The 17338-nt window shown below is 41.6% G+C and overlaps 1 protein-coding gene across 1 annotated transcript in view; it reads left to right on the top strand.

The window, feature by feature from the left end:
• The window catches only part of sptbn4b (spectrin, beta, non-erythrocytic 4b), a gene marked incomplete at both ends in the record, with an annotated part of 70485 nt that overhangs the window by 26685 nt on the left and 26462 nt on the right, over positions 1-17338 (top strand). Inside the window, 2 exons of the mRNA XM_083985560.1 lie at positions 413-503; positions 6146-6292. Coding sequence (XP_083841686.1) covers positions 413-503; positions 6146-6292 — 238 coding nt within the window. The remainder of the gene's footprint in view (positions 1-412; positions 504-6145; positions 6293-17338) is intronic.

Here is a 17338-nt window from a genome sequence, read left to right as displayed (position 1 = left end):
CAGAGCCCAGTCTGTTTGGTCCAGAACTGACACCTGACCATGAAATCTATGTGATAGCTGAGGTGGTGCTTGTGTGCGTACATGCATGTGTGTGCGTGTGGGGGTTGGGTTTTTTTTCTATGTGTGACAACAATAGCAATGTGGTGAACCATATGGTTTTTTAGATTTAATTTACATGAATTACCTCAGTTGATTTTTATTTTTCCTCCAAGGGGACAAATAAAGGCAGATTGTTTTTATGTGTCATAGTCTGGTTCCATAAAAATTATTTGACAATTATTACATTTACAACATCTAGTGTAATTCTTATGTTAACCAACATAATGATTAGTATATAACTGATTATTTGCATGAATCAAGTATGAAGATGAAATACTATACTAATACTACAGCCTGTCCGTCATTCTTTTAGGGGAAACCAAAACAGAGAGCTGGCCCAGCAGTGGCTGGATAAACTAAATGACCAGTGGGAACTTCAGAGATTTCTTCAGGACTGTCATGAGGTAGGAGGCTTCTGCAGTTCAGCCTTTTTGTGCTTGGTGTGGTGTGCCCAATATAGTGATCTACTCGATCCCAGCCTTCATCAGGTCGTCCAGCAGCACAGAGATTTTGCTTGATTGTCCTGATGAGAGCAAAACTTCTCACTGTTGTCTGTATGAAGGTCTTATACCCCATTCTTGTTTTTGTTGGAATGAAATTATCCCCTCTGTCAGCTTTTGTGACAGCACTATACCATGGTTACAACCGGTGTACTGTAATTTGATTACTTTTAAAGGGGTAATGTGCTCGTTATGATTTCTAAAATAGTAATTACATTATAGTTACAACTATACGTTACCATTACCAGTCTCTCAGCTCTTTTCGCCCATCCTGGGATATACAGTGTCCTGCTGTGCCACAGTCACTTTATGCTCCAGCCCGGTCTCTCCGCTGCTCTCACCCACACTTGAGTACCTGTCCTGGGCTACACAGTGTCGGCCGGCTCTGTTGTCCTGCTAGAGGTTGTTCTGTTTTTTGTTTCGTTTTTTTTGTTTTTTTGAGGGAATGGAGTAACTAGTAATGTAACTATTTACTTTTGAAATAGAGTAATCAGAACAAAAACATGATTACTTTGAAAAGGAATAATCCATAATCAGTAATTTAATTACTTTTCCAGATTTAATTTGCCCAACACTGGTTATAAAACACCTTCAGCACATCACTGGGTGGTGTTAATGTAAACACCTCACAGCTGCAAAACATGAAGACTCATTATTGATGAGTAAATCATGTTTTAACCCAACTTTATCAACACTAGAAACACTTTGAAATACTTTGTTAACTTTCTAACTTAAACTTTCAAGATTTTAAGTTATATAAATCCTTACTGTACCTGAGTGTATAATAGCATATTAATGTAACATATAAACTGTAAATATACATATGCATACATATTGCACATAACATTTAGTACAAGCAGTGTAATAAGGATGTATGTTTTCAATTGTATTTTTATATTAGTTAATTCTTTGCCCCTTTAAGTCAAAGCTCCACTCTGACACCAGTCATGTACATACCAAAAATCCACAGTAGTTTGAGTACAGTGCTTACAATACAGTACATCCCACACCTCAAGCATGTCCAGTTGTGTTGGTCACCTCTCTGCTGCCTTCTGCAGTTTTTGCTCTCTCACCCTGCAGAGACACAGGCTTCTTTCTGGGCCAAAACCTTGTTTAGTTTCAGCAACTTTCTCTCTTTGGCTCTACTGAATAATTCAGCAGTGCAGCTCCTCATCACTAATTCAAAGGAGGAAGAGTGTATCTCACTGTGTATATATGTGTGTGTGTGTCAGTCATCTTTCTTTTTGCTTGTATGTGGTATGCGTGTCTGTAGAAGTACAGTATGCATGAGGAGACCCCCCTGACTGTGTGTGTGTGTGTGTGTGTGTGTGTGTGTGTGTGTGTGTGTGTGTGTGTGTGTGTGTGTGTGTGTGTGTGTGTGTGTGTGTGTGTGTGTGTGTGTGTGTGTGTGTGTGTGTGTGTGTGTGTGTGTGTGTGTAGCCTACAGTAGGCGAGTGACACTGCGTCAGTCTGTAGGAACCTGAGCTCTGAGCTGGCAGGGTGTGTTCCTCTCCTCAGTCCTGCCTGCACCCCCGTGTTTCATACATCTCACTACTGCTCCCTGTCCACTCAACAGCACATATACACCGACCTTACACAATTACATATGTTTGTTTGTTGTACAACCAGCTAGATAACATTTACAGTTTATAATATTGTTCTCGTTTTTATGGGTAGATTGCTGACATATCTTTGTAGAAAGCAGTGTTCACTACTGCCCCATTAAAAGTGAAGATCAAGGGAATTTAGAAATGAAACCATTAGACTGGTGACAACAATGGTATCTATAGACCTCTGCTTGAAGGTAGTTTTTAATTTCTGTTTGTGTTTTTATTTATGTTATGATTTTTTGATATTGTGTATTTTATGATTTACTTGGTTCCACTATTTATTGCTAACACTGGCGGTACAGTGAGACTTAACAGTCACATGGGTTCTCAGTTTACTTTGTAATTGAACACTATAAATTTCAGGCAACCTGCCCTGGGAATTTGTGGCTGTGGTTGCAGTAACAAAACCCAAGTCTAAAAATACTGAGAAAAAAATAAAAAGAAGTATTTTATCCCTCTTATATAACCTTAAAAGTCCCTCTTCAACCTGTCTGTTCCACTTTATCCAGAGTACAACTCCATCTTCAGGACAATAGGGGACTAAAGAAGTGAACTCAGAGATCATACTGTTGCTTTTACCCTGCCTCACCTCTGGGTCTGTTTCCAGAAAAGAGCAGGTGAATGCCCAAAGGCTGCACTGCTAAAGCCCACTGTCTCTGATACAACACAGTATATGTCACTCTGTTCTTGTTTGTACTTTCTTTTTCTGTCACGTTTTCTATGGTGGGCTCTGAAGACTATTGTACGCCGTGTCCTCCAGACTTAAAAATCCTTTGTTAACATCTCTTCTTCATACAATATAGTATCTGCAGTGGATGAGGGTTTGTCCAGAGCTCCACTGTCACTCAATTTAATCATTTCTTACCTCAAAAGCTATGTAAATACGGCGGCTTCTGTGTTGTTTATAGAAAAAACCAAATTGAATGTTCACCACATGAAAAAGCCTGAAGCATGTGTCTGTCAACATGCATAGCACATGCACATCTATTATTAGTCTGAATCCAAATCTTCCCCTGACGTCCAACGTGTGTATATTTTATTAGAGTTGGCAGACAAACAGGACTTTGTCCCTATGTACTGTGACAATGATTTAATTATTATTTAATATTTTTTTATGATGATGTTATACACAGTGAAACAGTTAATCTGTGAGTCTTGACATCCTGTCGGTCACATCTATTCAAAAAATATTAAAAATTAGTTTTACGAGAAGCTCTACTCCAGAAATAATTTTCATTCATACATTTTTATAGCTATGCATATAATTATCATCTTATTATTGATTGATACTCACTTTTTTTTTCTAATGATAATGATGATAATTTCTAATTGACCATCACAATCATCTTTCTTTTGCTGATGGACTCAAGCTCAAAGATACTTGATTTACATCAAAGAAAAGGTTTGAGTGTGATGTGATGACGAGATGTGATCAGTGTGACGATGAAGTGTGATGACGTGGTGATGATTGGGACGCTTGTTGTCGCCCTCTTTCCTCTTCTCCCTCTCCTTTTTTGTCCCTGTCCTCTCTTCTTGCGTCAGACTTACTTCCCTCCTCTATCTCCTCCCCCCTCCTCCCCCAACCATTCATTCATTCGCTATTTTACCCCCCACCCCCCCTCCAACAAGCCATCTCTTTCCCTCTTCACTCATTCAATTCATTTACAGTCTCAAGGGGGGCATCTGGCTGTGACCCACTGTGACCTCTGCAGTCATGAGACCTCTGTGTGTCTGTGTGTCTGTCTTTGTGCGTTTTGTGTGTATGTTCATGTCCCTTTGCACGCTGCCTATGAGCGTCAGCGTGCACACACAACTCTTTTCTGTGTCTTCATGTACATGAGCCATGTTAACACGTGTGAGCCGGTGTGTCTTCACCCGTGTGCGACAGTGTGTGCGATAGCTTCTGAAAGAGGTGACAAAGTGACACACGGAGCGGGCGTCGGTCTGAAATCCAGCCCTGGTTCCTTTAAAGGAAAGAGGAGCAGTAAATCTATTAGACTACAAATACATCATTCGGGATAAATCACTGCTCCGTCCAATCCTCCACTAGCTGTCTCTCTCATCCCACTATCACCCCTCCTTCGCCAAACCTCCACTGTTTCTCTCTCTCTCTCTTTTCTCTCTGCTTTACCACTGCAGCGGCATCAGGCAAGCTGGAGACACAGAGTACAGCTGCCTGGGACTGCTGCAGAGAGGAACAGAGGGATGGTAGAGGGGGGTGGTGTGTGTAGTGCGCGGGGTGAGGAAGAATAAAACAAAAGCAGCTCTAGAGGAGTCGTGAGCTCGGCTGTTTGGTGGAGACGGGCGTGCTTCAATCCATTAAAGCGGCAAAAAAAAAAATAAAAAAAATCTCTTCTTCTGTTTGTACCGTTTCTCTGTGCTCACACTCATCCATCCCCCTGCTTTGACACCGTTTCCACTAGCCCACCTCCCCCCTCCAGCTCCTCCAGCTCAGCATCATTAGCCATGACCGGTGAGCCTGGAGGCACTGCCTGCCTCCCCTGCCCCCCCCAAAAATTCCCTATCCCACTCTTTAGCTCCTCCCCCTCCCCCTCCTCCTCCTCCTCCTCAGTCCATCTCTCCTCCGACCAGCCCACTCACTCGCCTGCTTGCTGTAGGTGTGAGGCAGGGGAGGAGCACTCTTGCGTCGGCTCGGCTGCCTGCCATTTTATTGTTTTGGGGAAGAGGTTTTTTTTTTTCATCTTCTTCTTCTCTCAGTCATCCTCATTCTTGCCCTCTCGCTCGTCACTGATCCGCCCCCACCCCTCCTCTCTGTCTCTCTCTCCCGGTTGAGCATACGGCGAGTCCTCAGCAACACAGCGAGGAAAGAGGGGAGCGCAGCCTCAGTTTGAAGCCTCCGGTCTGTCTCTTCAGCCTCCAGTGCTCTTGTTACTCACCCTCATGGCTGGCGTTTTCCTCTCAGCACACCTTTTGTGCTAACCCATCCAGAAGGAGCATCTCTGTCTGAGATCGTTCCCTTCCCCTCCTCGTTCTCTCCATCTGGCTCTGCGGTGAAGAGCATCTTTGCATGTGTGTGACGGCAGACCAGCGAGGATGCGGATACCAGCGGCTGCCTGCAGCCGCCACAACCCCGTGGGCTGTTCCTGTTAAACAGCGCTGGTAAACCAGTTATTTCGCTGCACGGTTGGGTGAGAGGAGAGCGGTTATGGCTGACGGAGGTGCAGGTGGAAATGTTGCGCGCAGGTGTGAGGATGCTGATGACGGAGAGATGAGGGTGCTGATGCTGACCTGAATACGTTGGTGATGCTGTCGGCACAGGCGTGAAGGGTTCTCACTGTGTGTTTGCCTCACACAGACAATCTGTGTGTGCAGAACGTGCAGCTCTAACGCTTTGATGGAGAGTGTGTGTGTGTATGTGTGTGTGTGTGTGGGGGATGTTTACTGTGTGGGTGAGTGTTGATACTGTGAACACTGTGATCCGTTGTGTGTACATGTGAATTCCTGCCGCCATGCTTGTTGGTACACGTGTGTCTGCCTACATGTGCCTGCTGTGCGTCATTAAATATTCATGTCTGTGTCTTTGACCTTGCATTTCTCACCATATGTGTTGCTGGTGTGTTTATCTACAGCACACCCTTTGTTGTTGTTCTTTAGCATTTTCACATGATAGAAGATAATGAAAACATACATGTTTGAATTATAATGTGTATGACTCTGATGCAATCAAACGTATGAACGGGACAGAATTTCAGCATAAGTGTACAACTTATTAGTGTGAAAGTGTTTTACATCCAAATGTTTTTGGATGAGAAATCAGTTTCTATAAAACCAACACCCCACAGCAACAGTTATTTACAGTATTCTTACTCATCCAGTGTTGACCTATGTCTCTCTCTCTCTCTCTCTCTCTCTCTCTCTCTCTCTCTCTCTCTCTCTCTCACTCCCTTTCATCATCTCCCTGCCTCTCTCGTCCAGCTTGGGGACTGGGTGTGTGAGAAGATGCTGATGGCGAGGGACAGCAGCAGAGACGAGACCCAGAAGCTTCATAAGAAATGGCTGAAGCACCAGGCCTTCATGGCCGAATTGGCCCAGAATAAGGAATGGTTGGACAAAATTGAAAAGGTGAGTGCTGCTGCTCATCCAATCCTGGTACAGTTTTGGTCATTTCTCTGTCTCTTTCTTGGGGTTTACTGGATCAGTTTGGTGTTGACTTGGCCTTATGATGTTTGGCTTCTTGCAATGGGAAAAAAATATCACTGTTTAACGAGGAAAAATGTGTTTATGTATTTAATTACAATGATGACAAGTGATGACAATACTAGTTTGGAGCTGTAATAAACATGTTATTTGTCTGGGGTTTGGCCCATTGATGTACTACAGAAACCCTTCACACCATGTATGTCATGGCTCTGTAAACAATTCATAGTGAGCTCAATATAGTGTTGGAAAAATAATGTTAATACTTCAATAAGAGGATTTTTAACTAGAGTTATGCCGACCGTCAATTAGCAGCTTTTGTTACCACAGTTTGTCTTGGATGGAAGGTGTCAACATAATGCCATGTGGGGTGCTCAACGTCTCTCTCTATAAACACCCAGGTGCTAATAATCACATTGGCTACACATTAGCTATTTACACCTGGGTAAAATTAGCACTGTTGACTATGGAGAGCAATCATTTAGGATTAAGTATAAACATACATGAAGAACATTTACCCTTTAACATAAGAGCTGGAAAGTGGCAAAGCAAACAGAAAGTTACATGTCTTCATTGTTGAATTGTGCTGATTTTGTCAGTAGATGCCTGCTAGCCAGTTGTACTAATGATTTGCAAGAGAAAATTATGTTATTTTAGGTCTATAACAAATGACTGTTATCTTTGTTTGAGAAGATTTATGGCAGCTGCCAAAAATCTGAAGGTTAAGACTTGTTTATATAATTTTAGAGAGAAGATGTACCTCTTTTGTCTGGTTCCCTCAGACAGACATCACTGATTGCAACAAAGTGTTGACATCAGTCATCGATGTAGCAAAACCTTTCATTAATATCAAATTTATTTTAAGCTGCTCTATATAATAGTCCTTCTATTAAACACTTAAGTATTACACTTACTTAATCAAAGTGTGACAAAGCCAGTGGCAAGGACAGAAAGTATTACAGAGGGGTTTTAAATAGAGAGGGGAGCGCTGTAACCTTCACCACGGCTCTGTGTCCTGATAGGATCTATTTCATATTAAGGAGATTTACACAGAACATCAACCTCTTGTCTAAAACTGCATATGACACAAACATAATTGAGTTAATTCCAGTAATTCCCCCACTGCATGTCCAGGTTTCACTGTGTTGACATTGGGCTCTTTTGTTGACGCCTTTGACTCGTTGCCGTGGGGGCGCGTGAGACCATCACTGGTCAGTAGAGTAGAAGTTCACAGCCATGTTTCCACAGAGCATCTTTGTCTTATTACAGATGGTGGTTGTTGTTTAAGTCAAAGTCACACCAAGGGTTTCATATGTGTATACGTGCCTCTGTAGTGGCAGTGAGGGCGATAACTAAATGACATTTGCTTATATTATCATACTGCAGATGGGTCTAGATGTTATGTTGCCATCTAATGTATGTTGTCAATAGATTTCTGCAGCTGTGTGCCTAATCTGTTAAATGTTATGATCCTGAGAAAACATAGAACATGATCAAGGATTGTGTGCGTGCATCGTTCTTTCAGGAACGATGTGGCGTAAAATATCTTTGTGCTGGCCGGGTTTAGTTGTGTTGTGCTGTAGCCCAGATAAGGTCCACATCATGGCCTCCTCAGTTTCCTTCTTCTTGAAGCTAAACCATGTTTGTTTTGGGTCATTGAGGATTACATGTAGACAGTTGGTGGTTAACATTCAGGAGCTTCACTGTGCCTGTTAGAAGTACAAAATTAGATATTTCATGTGATGAGCCTCTAGAGTGAGCACAGAAGAGTGGCTGAGGCTTTGGCTGAGGACACATGGACGCTGATGGACCCATATGGGCTGTTGTAGCAAATCAAACCTGTGACTGTTTAGTTAACAGGCTGCAGTTTCTATCTGATGGGGCGTATGGTATAAACAAATCTTGGCAGTACATCTGCTCCGAGGAAAATCAAAGAACTGTGAACAAGAGACACCAAAAACCATTTATCATCATAAACCTTAGCATTTATGCTACTAATTGATACATTGAATACAGTAGTGTATTTCAGACATAAAAACTTGCTTTGATGGTGCATATAGTCGCCTATGGCATAATAGCTCGGTCCTCTGCAGTCTCATACTGGGCAGGGCTGAAACTGAACTCCCCTGTGGGAGCAGAGTGAACCGAGCCAAGGCACAAGACTGCGTTGTTGTAAGTGCACATACTCTCCCTTTGACATGGCTGAGGTTGATGGAATAATAATTATTAGTGTGACTGCTGAGCAGTCACACTATTGTTCTTCTGTTTGGCCATTTTCTTCCGCCTTTTTACGGTCTTCTTCTAGTCCTTCATACTTTGTGCTATTTCAACAATTCATATATCAAAACGTGCAGCTTTTTCTGGACTTTATTGGCATTACTTTTCTCTTTTTAACTCTTTATACTTTTTAAAATATTTAACTTTTTAGATGTTGACAGTGTGCAGATCATTAACAGACAACAGTCTTCTTGACAACTCCACTGTAGTGTAGGGGTTAGGGTGGCTGCTTCCCAACCCCAAGGTCACTGGTTCGAATCCAAGGGAAGAACTCTTGTTATGTTATGTTGAATTCTGCTCTCCTCCACCGCCTTCAATTGGTTACAGGTGTTTGTTATCTCCTTGATTACTCATACCAGTTTGCAGCACATCATCACATTAGAATGAATGACAACAGTCTTGAAAGCAGTGTGCTCTCTGTAGCCGAGTGGCAGAGTAAAGGTTTAGTGATCATATGGTCATGGGTTCGATTCCTGCCTCAGTCATTTCACATCATTGCTTGACTTTTGATTCCAATTATTCAGCTGTCATTGGACAGTCTTTGATTCCTCATAGTATAAAGCTCATTGTATCAAAGGTTTTCTTTACCCCTCACATACTGTCTCTGTCTGTAGCCTAGTGGTTAGCTTGCTGGTCTGGAGACCTGAAGGTTGCTGGTTCAAATTTTGCCTCAACAACAATTATAGTGAATTATTTTCCCAGTCGTCATCTGTTGACTTCTGATAACTTGCTTCATGTTGAAACTGCTGCTCTCAGCCTGAAATTCACAGAAATTTTCATTCTAAGTCATTCAAGCTTGACTCTCAAGCTTTCTTGATGTTGACAGTGTGCAGATCATTAAAAGACAACAGTCTCTGCAACTGTGTGTGCACTGTGGCCTAGAGGCAGAGTGGAAGTCTAATGACCATGAGGTTGTGGGTTCGATTCCGACCTTGGTCAAACATTTGTATGGTGATCACTGCTTGCACTATTTGCTAATTCTGCAACAGCGTTCAGTTGCTGTCAGCAGTCACACCATTTCCATTCTTGGAAATGCTTTTTCTAGTTATTAATTATTATTATTAATAATAATAATTATTATTATTAATTATAATAATTATTATTAATTATTATTGAAGCATATACATCTACAGTTGATTTTCTGGGACAAACCGTCTTGTCCGAGCAGAAAAGCTTCAAATATAAACTTGTGAAGTTGAGTTATTACATCATTGCTCTGCCCTTTTCCAATCAGCTCTCTGATCACTGTAACGTTGTGGCTGATGGACCCACAGCTATACAGATAGGCAGCTTCACCCACTGCTGCCCTATAAGCTACTCATTATGTCTAATTACTGTATGCCTGTTACCAAGAACCCTATCATTTCTCTCCACATCTTCCTCTACAGTGGACACTTTGAAGTTGGTGTGGTTGTGCATGTTAGCAGCATGTGCGTACATGTCTGAAACGTGGGATCATAATGTGGAGAAATTGGCCTACTGATGTGTGATGTATAGTGATGTAGTGATGTAGAAAGAGAGAAGAACACTGAGCTGCTTCTGTAAATGTTGTTTGAGTATACAAAGAATCAAATTAATTGGACAAAAATGATGTGTCTGATTTACATTTTTGCATAAATAATTAATGTTTGCTTTGGAGGGCAGTTAAAAAATGGCCTTTGGTTTCTTAAATGTATGAAAGATCACTGCACCTGCATTTTATAGAAAATCTGCCATTGCTCTGATGCATTAACGGGTCTGTTGTTGTAGCTCAAGTATCAGAATTTCTTTGTCTTCATCTTCAGTTGAAAGATCTAATTTGGCTGACCATGAAAATAATAACAACCAACTGAAAACTTAAAGGTAGAGTAGGAGATCCTGGAAAAACGGGTTGAGCATGCTACATCTTGAAAACACACGATTCAGAAGTCCAAGCCCCTTTCTTCAGACTTCTCTCTGAAGCCATGCCTCCAGAGCGCAGAAACGCGCAATGCTTGTTCTTATCTGCTATAACGTTGCTGTAACTGTCTTGTTGAAATTAGCAAGCTAGCATAAGCTTTGGCTCTGGTGTCGTCTTTTCTGTATCGTAAATTGTTGAAGACTCCGAGCATGTGCGCGATTAACACACGAAGAGGGGGGAGGGAGGGACAGATGGCAGTTTTATAAACGCATCACGATCCAATGAATTCATTCATGGCGTTCAAAATGATTGGATGGTGGTTTTACAGGATTGTCCGTTCCACAGGTGACTGAGATTTTTCATTTTGGTGAAAAAGCATTGAATTAATTGCAATTGGGGTGTGAACAGGATTTCAAGCAATATGGTAAAAAATAAATAAAAAAAAGCCCCAGAAAAAGATCTCCTTCCCTACCATTAAATGTTTAAACTACTCAAACAACACAGAAATCTTTAAAGCAGAAGTAAGCGATATTTTTGTGTTAATATAAGTCTTAAATAGTTATATCTTCCGACAGCAATCACTTACATAGAGTGTTTGGACCGAAACACGGCTCTCTCAGACACTCTGCTCTGCTCTGAGCCGAGGAGAAAACTTTTCTCGTATCCTACAAGTTTTATCCAATGAGGAGAGAGAACGGCATGAAGGGCTGTGTGTGCAGCCAGAGCCAGTCTGGTGCAGCCAAGGGATGCGCCTGAATGTGGTGACGTAGGGACGAGGGCGGTTATGGTGCGTTCAAGGAAGCCCGTAACTCGTGTTTTTCCGACCTGTGAAGTCGTACCAGTTCGATCTGGTACGACTTCACGGGTCGGAAGTTACGAGTGGCCGTTATAGTGACTTTCACCGGTAAAACAGGTCGGAAAAACACGAGTGGGTTGCCTGGAACGCTACAAAGTCGTAAGTTGTGACTTGAAGCTGTAATTTACGGTTTCAAAAGCCTGCCTGGAACGCAGCATTAGCCAAAACGACCGGATCGCTTACTTCTGCTTTAAGGTTTTTGGTGGATTTTCTCCCTTTTTTTAATCTCACTTTTAAATAGAACACTAAAATGTCTTTATTTATATAAAATAAACTGCAGAGAACCTACACTTTGTGTCTCAACATGTTATGTAAGTGAGTAATGGCAGCTCAGGGTACACTAACAACAACACTACATTTTTCAGACTTCAACGACAATCTGGATGATTTGACAAAACACGCCATGACCATGTGTGGCACGTACTGGTGCTGGTGATAATAATTAATGAGACATTATTTTTATTTTTATATCAAGAAAAGAGCATCAGGGTTGCAGATTACGGAGCTGACCGAGTAAGGCATTTGTGGAAAGAACCGGTTTATGATTTTTATGGGTATATGTGTGTGTCCTGTCTTTGTACAATGAGGAGTTTGTTGGAAAAAACAAGATATTATGGTTCAGCAGAATTTCTTTGATGAGTATAAGTGTCACGGCTTGGTCTCAGGGTTCATGTAAATGTTATAGTCTTACTGTAGGTGGCAGCTATGTTCACCCCACAAACCCCCTCCATGGCCGTTGCCTAGCAACTTATATTTTTGCAAGATAACAATTACAGGATTTGGCATTTCATGATGGCAGTACAGTCCAGGTTTGGTACTCACTGTTGACTAGTGTTGGAAACATTGTTCTGTCCTTTTGCTTGGTGCGGTTGTGTCTCTGGGTCCTCTGAGAATCTCTGGTCTATTTATGTAATCGGGTTACAACCCCGTCTGCTGTGAAGGACTCTGTTAAGCACATTTCTTGTTTTTTGGGTTACAAAAGCCATCTATGATTACATGGATATTTCTTCTATAGCACAGTGTACTTGAATCTAGAGTATAGTAGAGTAAATGTACAAGGGAATTGAGTTGTCGCCCCAAACAATGTACCTGAGCTGTTCAGCTAAACTATAGATGATATCTGTCTCATAGCTACATAGTTTTGCTTGTTTTTCTACCTGTTCACCATCTGAGAAAGCACCATTTACCACATTTACCTCTAGTTTCTCTGTTATTGAAAATAACAGTTGTTGTTGTCTATTTGCTACAGGGGTTTCGGGCGGATGGTTTCACTTACTTGTAAGGTCAAGTATGGAAAGAAAATGGCAAATGGTGCAACTAGACAGATGCTCTTATCCAGCTGTTTGTTGTTGTATTGCGATGAGAACAAACAGCTCTTGTACTGTGTCTAATTTTAGTATTTTAATATTAAGATCAGTAAATATTCTGTTCTATTTCTGTTCAAGATCAGATCTGTGTGACAGCAACCTGATCCTGGCAGCCAATTAAATGATTGCCACTCATTTATCTATTACATTTTCCAGTTCAACCATTGCCATACAAATGATTAACAATCAGTGTTAAAGGTTTTGTATGTGTCACTTTAGATCAGTTTTTTTTTCACTGGGTATTTAGAGAGGCTGGGAAATCCCACAATGAGTAAATCTCTCTTCCCTCAGTAGCTACCTGTACTGACAGTGTAGCTGAGCTGCTGTAGATATAGGAAAGGGAAAAGGGCTAAAGCATCAGTCTTACCTGAGGTCTAGGTGAGTGTTGATGATAGGGGACACCCCAGCTGAGGAGGCCTTTTTGGATGATTATGATGCATCTCTTGTGCTGTGTCAGGTTGTGGTGACGTTAAACAGCTGATAGCAGCTGGAGCAATGTGTCTCCTCTAGCCTGTCGTTGTGGCGGTTACCAGGCAACAGCTGTCCAATCCCCTCTCCCTTCACCTTGTCTTGTGTGAAGGTCATTTCTCCTCTCCACCCCTGCTCACACAAATTCAAATTTAGAGGTGCTTTACTGGCATGAAAGTTTCAAAAACAATGGTGCAAATGCTAAGTACTAAGTAATACATTATAGTATCGAAATCAGTTTGGGTTTGAGAGCAGGCAGTGCCAACTGGCATCGGGCTGTTGGTCTTGTAGGGCCTTGGAAAGTACAGGGCGACTGGAGGGCGACTGAATTTGAGGCGTTTACATGTTATGCTCGAAACACTCCCGTGAATAATTAAGAGATGAAATACCCTTGCAGATTAAGTGCCGGGTGCAGAAATGAGATTTTTCATTGTTAAAATAGCGAAGGTGATGTGGACACACCCTAAATGTGATTGTGCCACGTGCTTTAGACCATGTGCTTCATTGAGCCCTAGGTGTTAATGTAGTGTAGTGTAGAGAGCCAAAACTAATAAGCTGAGGTTTGCAGTGTTCTGAATGGGTAATGCAGTGTATAATCAATAACTGCTGCTCTGTCGCTGCAGGATGACTGGGCTTCCTGTATGGGCCACATAAACAAAATTAAATATATAGGAATCATATCTGTATTGTGAAATAAAGTGTGTGAATGAACGTATAACCAGATGACCACATCTTTACTGTAGCAGGTATAAAAAGCAAAGAAACAGTCCAGATGTAAGAAGAATATTATTTGTTAAGCCAGTTGTGTAGGTTTCTGGTTTCCAAACCAAAAAACCAGAGTTGTTCTACATACAGAGGTGAAATTAAATGTGACATGCCCAGTAATACTGTGATGTGACCGCAGTGATTTAGTCCGAACAGAAGCTGCTGGCTGTTAAGGCTCAGCTGCATATTGTGTTTGTGCATGTAACTGTATGGAGGAGTGTGTGAGTGCACACTGAAAATAAGCTCTTCACTGGACATGGCTTCACTTTAATATTTAATTGACTTCATTAATTCATTAAGAATGACAGAGTCAGCTTGTGCTGGTTCCACTTTCACTTCCTCTCGATGAGTTGTTATCAAACAATAATGAAGACATAGTGGTAACTATTAATTAGGTTGATGTTTCTATGAAAATGAAGCTCTGAAAAGACAACATTAACGTTTTAATGTTAAATAGATGGCTAGTATCACAGTGAATGTAGACTATTCTTTTTCAAAGTTGGCTTTTCTAATGAGTAATGTTGGGTTTAATTTGTAGTAGTCACATAACTCATCATTTATGATTCCTTGTGTATCTGGAGAAAAAAAGGTTGAGTTTAATGAAGACTAGAGGCTCCATGGCGCAGCAAATCTTAAAGGACAATTCCAGGCGAATTCAACTCGGGGGTGTATTTTCATATCATTTTAGGTCTAAAAGAAGGAATCTGAAGATTTTCAGTTTAATTGCTCCTGTTTAGCGGTAGTTGCATCTGTCCCCGCATCGCCACGGCAGCAATGAATGGGAGTGGATGTAAGTTCCGCTGTTTAGGCTGTTTACAGCCCTCAAAGCCGCAATTCTTTTCCACTGACAGCGTCAGATGGCGACTCAAACATGCACCGAGAAGTTTATTTACTTCAAGCAAGCCGACATGTTTGTAAAACTAGATCTAATTCAAAGTCTCCCGGAGTCTCGCGCGAGCCCGAAGTTGCAGTGCTGGTGTATTCAGGCGCAGTAGGAGCTACCGCTTGTGTCATGAACACAGGAATATCAACTCTTTACTTGCTTGAAGTAAACATTTTTTTCCACAGACAGCGTCAGGTGGCTACTCAAGTATGCGCTGAGAAGTTTTTTTTACTTGAAGCAAGTCAAGAGTTGATATTCCTGTGTTTATGACACAAACGGTAGCTTTTCCCACTGCATGTGAACACACCGCGCACGGCAACTGGGTCTCGCGCGAGACTCCGGGAGACTTTGAATTAGATCTAGTTTTACAAACATGTCGGCTTGCTTGAAGTAAATAAACTTCTCGGTGCATGTTTGAGTCTCCATCTGATGCTGTCTGTGGAAAAAAATTGCGGCTTTGGGGGATGTAAACAGCCTAAGCAGCGGAACTTACATCCACTCCCATTCATTGCTGCCGTGGCGATGCGGGGACAGACGCAACTACGCAAAACAGGAGCAATTAAACTGAAAATCTTCAGATTCATTCTTTTAGACCTAAAATGATAGGAAAATACCCCCGAGTTGAATTCGCCTGGAATTGTCCTTTAATGTTTTTTTTTTTTTTTGCGGACATTAGAGTTAATTTTATTGGAGATGTTGACTGGTTGATGTTGAGTGAGCTGAGGTCCAATCTGTTACCACAATGTATTTCCCATGTTGTATTATGTTACAATTCATCCAGGTATGCATTGCTACAACCTGACCATGCAGTCATTTTAAGTGTTAAAGCAAACATCTACTCAACATTATCTACCGTAGTTTCCACGTTGTCTCACCTACACTGATGTAGATAAAAAAGATGGAAAAAGGTCACCTGCATTTTTTTTATATACCAGAGCTTCTACTCTTTCTTTTGAATTGTTCTTGCAGGTGTTCCTGCTGGCGTTGGCCTCAATATGTCTGATAGTGATACTATAGTATAGTAGCTTCTGCTAGCACAGCAACCCTGCCGTTAAGACTCTTAATTCTTCAAAGATAACTTTGACTTACCTTCATAAATACCAGAAGGGTTTCAACTTATATCTGCTTTTCAGCAAAATAGCAACACAAAATTTTGTAAATAAAATAAAATAATAATTTTGTAATCAAAGATGATCAGCACCCACAAACCATAGTTCTGAACGAATGACGGATTGGATTATTTAATGATGGACCATCACAATATTTCTCTACTTGCTAGTGCAGTGAAATGAAATGAAACCCATCAGAGTGTTTTCCTCTCATATGCCTCCCAAATCATCCTGGAGCACACTGGGATTTCTAATGTTCGTAATACATTGAGACAAAACAAACAGGTCCAGTACCTTTCTTCCTCCAGACAGAGTGATGCTTTTACAGCAGCGCAGGGGGAGAGGAGGACACTTTTTAGGTAGATGGGACTTCAGTGCTGCTCTCCGCCTCTAACTGGGTACCTTCTGGAAAATATGTCATTTCCAGCTGGGTGTGTGAGTGTGTGTGCCTGCCTATGCTCGCTCGCAGTAAGTGCATATCTCTTAAACCTGTGCTCCATTAGCCAGAGCTCAGAGCAGGCTGCTTGCATGTGTGGGTGACAACTCATGATTACATGTTTTTTGTATCTCTAACAACATGAGCAGTGAACTGAACAATAATAAACTCAAGTGATATAATCAACAGGACATTCATACTGCATGTTTCTGAATCCGGTCGCAAGTCTTGCAAAAAAGCTACTCTTATTATTGGATGTGTTGATTTGAATAGCTTCCATTTCTATTTCAGTGTTTTTTTTTGAGACAGCGTACATCACTAGCTCTCATTAAAATATTGTAAACACACAACGTACTGTACTGAAAGAAATTGAATTAACATGTCATATGTATTTGGGACCTGTTTGTTATCCTTTCAGCCGTCATGACTGTTACTCTTGCCATTGCTTGCGTCACTCCATCTGTAGTGGAGGACCTCCCTCATGAAAGGCTGACATACAGAACGTATTGTGAAACTGAAAAACATTGCCAGGTCAGCAACTGCTCATTAAAAAAGAAAAAGAAAAAGAGAGCTACAGTATGACCTGAAATGTGCAGAGTGGTGGTTGCAGACTTTGCACATGAAAAGTAAATATTGACACAATAGCTGCAGTGGCCTGAGCATGACAGGCACACTGACCAGCCGAGTGTCAGCAGCCGTGACGCTCGGGAGCAGATGTCCGCTGTGATATACAGACTAGACAGCAGAATGAGGATGGACCATCTGTCACTGTTCGAATCAGTGTCCTGTCAGGGGTCCTCGCTCTGTCCTTCATGGCTTCTTCTTACTGTTGCATTTCCGCTTGGCCTTGTTGTCGTGCCTTTTTAATTTTTGTTCTGATGTTGTGGTACGTGTTTTAACTACCGCAGTCAGACATCATTTATGATATCAC

This window comes from Trachurus trachurus, assembly GCF_905171665.1.
Source record: "Trachurus trachurus genome assembly, chromosome: 13".
NCBI classification, from domain to species: Eukaryota; Metazoa; Chordata; class Actinopteri; order Carangiformes; family Carangidae; genus Trachurus; species Trachurus trachurus.
This window is presented reverse-complemented; position numbering and strand designations above follow the sequence as displayed.